We start from the raw sequence: 3,249 nt of genomic DNA, 5'->3' as shown, positions 1-3,249 counted from the left end.
CAAAGTGTAAAAAATCAAACCAATCGACCCAAAACTTCTTCAACACCACCAATGGAGCGTCCTATGATGTTGAGCTCAGATTTGTACCACACTAAATCATGCAACGTCATCCATGGTAATGGTGATGGATATATCGAGAAAACTGTTCCGAGGCAACCAAGAATCTCACTGGAGATATGAATCTCCCACTTAACTCCTTTCTATGTTTTCTCTCTATGTTTTCCAACTCTCCAAGTCCAAATGAAAACAAGTGAATACACATAATTATAGAGCCAAAACCATTTTGAATTCAAAATTCAAAACCCATGACAAGTGAGATGACTATTTATAGAAAATGACCACAAGATTAAATCCAAAAATTGGATTTAATATATGGTCTACAATTATATCAAACTAGTACAATCCTTGCCAAACACTCAAGGCCAATAATCATATACCAAGCGGATTTAAGTGATCCACCTCACAAGATGGAAGCGCATTCAAAGAGGAAAAGGAAATGACTCAAGATTTAACCAATGGAACTACGCGTCTCAAAAGTTGGCAATTTTCATGCCATACAGAATTGTAGAGTTCATAGTTAACTTGAAGAGGATGAAGTCTATCGATTTAGCCACTACTTTCCTCCTAGATTGTCCACATTGGTGGTTTAATTTTGAAACTTCCCTGGCTGACTTACAAATGACATTTGATCCCTTGTGGCTGTGTACACTTACACAGATATTATTTTAGACCATTACTAAACGTCCAACCATCTTTATGATAATTCTTGATAAATACATAAAAATACTTCCATTTATCTACAACTATTGGTATACATTTATGGACATCGTGCTTGAATCATGTTTAACTACTGACATCACACACAAAACTTGATTTTCTGAATTAGTCCATCATTGTGACCTTGAATTGCCCGTGCTTCCTTTGTTGAAATAAGGACATTTCCTAAGAATCGACTTAGTGAAATACCGAAAAATTATACAATAATTTCCTTATGTAACATGTTAGGATTATGATTGTATGTGTGATAGCATCTACTATACGTGGAATATCAATGCTTTATGGTGCAATGTCACAGATTGCATGTTAGCTTGGCACTAACATATGTGACCAAAGGAGAGGCAGCCTGGCAATGAGTTTAAAGTGAGCTGTGGAGGAAGCACATTCTTGCACTGGGCAGAGGGCCTTAGCAATAGAGATTTCGAAAACTTCTTTTTCGGGAGCTTCTTTAAGATGTTATGAAGCTTCCCACCAAGTTGAAACGATTCCAAGTACATTTGAAAGAGCAATGATATTATCAAGTGCAGTACACGATAAGGCTTATTATGAAGGTAGAGGGCTTCAATATGTGCAGACATGTTATTTGGAGTTCAGGGAATGAAATTATGGATATTATGATTTCTACTCATGGAATTTGTTCCTAAGCCTCCTATAAGGGGGCATGCTTGGTGAGCATTCAGTCAGTCATCTACATGCACAAGGGTAGCTGCAGGGCACACTTAGACACAAAGTGAACAAACCTTAGCAGGTTGTGGGAGCACTTAAGGGCCGGCTTTAGGCATGGCTACTGAATATCTTTTTCTTTGTTTTTTTCTTTTCTCTACTTTATGACTTTTCCTTTGCAGAGCTGCCGCTCATGAAAGTAAACTTTCAATTTCTTTGTCTTTCATAGTTGTTGTTTGTGCATAATATCAAAAATTCTTTTACATTGGCTCCGGTTCTTTTCTTCCATCTGAAGCAGCTGTACTAGCTGTTTCCTTTACTCTTGGTTAGGTTTTCTTCAACCTCTATAATAAGAGATCAACTTTTTGATTGTTGCATCCTTTAGGATCATTTAGTTCTCTATTGCTACATTATTGGAAGGTCTTATTGCAAATGCAGATTGTGGATTTCATTGATAACATGGAGAGGATGAGGCAAGTCAATTTAGCCATCACAGCACTCGCTTTGGTGACAATTTTTCATACTATATAAGACACGTTGGTGGCAAATCTTAAAGCTTCTTTAACTAACGTAAAATATAAATGATTCCAGATTCCCTATTCATACTTCCACATAGATTATTCTACACCATTAATACAATTCTAACTATCTTCATCATAGATCTTGATGAACACATGAACTACTTCCATGTATTTATTGGCACCTTATAATGCATACATTACTTCCATTCGTCTAGTACTTAAATAAGTCCACGTGTCATAATGAATTTTTAACAATGCAAAAGAAAATAATAATAATAATAATAAAATTGAAAAATATAATATATATTCAAGTAAACAAAAAAGACATTTGTTTGACTTACAACCATGCGAGGCATGGACCTGCCATAACAGTTCACGTTGCGTTTGATCCGTGCCCGAAGCTTGCGCTCTAATACTGGATCGAATCCATCACATAGACGCCATTGCTCTTCTATCTCCTGTCTTGTGCTAGTAATAATTACTTCAGATACATCAAGAGATATCTCCTCGGCCTCTATACGCCGCATTATTTTGTACGTCGCATTGATCTCCTCCCTTGATTGGCGCCCTTGCTTCAGGAGTTGTTCAAGCTTGTCTTGTCCAAGTGAGTGACCGGTAAAAATCATTGGCACATTTAAAACTCCAGATAGGAGAGCAGCAGAGTTCCCAGCATCGGCATAGTGTCCATGAATGGCTACAGGCCAGAGTGGATCTCTGCTGCCAACCTGCTTTCCAAGGACCTCAGAAATCTGCACAATGTGGCTAAGTGCACCATCAACAAATTCAGGAATATGTGGCCAGAGAAGTTCTTTGGAAATGTATTTATCTTTTGGGCCAAATGGTATACGGATTATATAAGCACCACCACTTTCCCCGATTTCATTCTTGGGATTGTCAGTGTCGAATGGATTTAGCATCTCTATTGGCTCACTATAGGTAAAATCAACATCTGGTGCAGATACTTGTCTTGTTAGCAAATCAACACGATAAACTCCAGGCATTGCACCCAAGGCCCTGGCCAGTTCCACAACATACTTGACCTAAGTACACAAAATAGGACATGTATATTATTGGGAGCAATTTGATGAAAATTAGAAATGAAACCAAGTAAACCAAACTTTGCAGAAAGAAAGGCCTGAATCTACCTGACCACCTGTGTCAGAATCCCGACCAAGTTCCATGTTTTCTCCACGTATTAAGCCATGAAGACTGTAAGATGGGTTATTGTCAATAAATAAACAAGTTCACCAGGCTTCCATTTTAAAAAGAGTTATTAGTATATAATATG

The 3,249-nt window shown here is 37.6% G+C and overlaps 1 protein-coding gene across 1 annotated transcript; it reads right to left on the bottom strand.

Moving 5' to 3' along the window:
* Positions 1–1,453: 1,453 nt before the first annotated feature.
* Positions 1,454–3,167, bottom strand: LOC111393132 (probable sucrose-phosphate synthase 1). Its single transcript, XM_023018524.1, has 3 exons — positions 3,107–3,167; positions 2,303–3,001; positions 1,454–1,465 (listed from the first exon to the last, which is right to left on the bottom strand). The coding sequence occupies exons 1-3, from the start codon at positions 3,140–3,142 to the stop codon at positions 1,454–1,456; spliced, it is 747 nt and encodes a 248-aa protein (XP_022874292.1). The 5' UTR covers positions 3,143–3,167.
* Positions 3,168–3,249: the final 82 nt, after the last annotated feature.

The sequence above is a fragment of the Olea europaea genome, chromosome 4, assembly GCF_002742605.1.
Source record: "Olea europaea var. sylvestris chromosome 4, O_europaea_v1, whole genome shotgun sequence".
Taxonomy (NCBI): domain Eukaryota; kingdom Viridiplantae; phylum Streptophyta; class Magnoliopsida; order Lamiales; family Oleaceae; genus Olea; species Olea europaea.
Note: the sequence above shows the minus strand (reverse complement) of the source record. Positions and strands in the feature narration are given on the sequence as shown.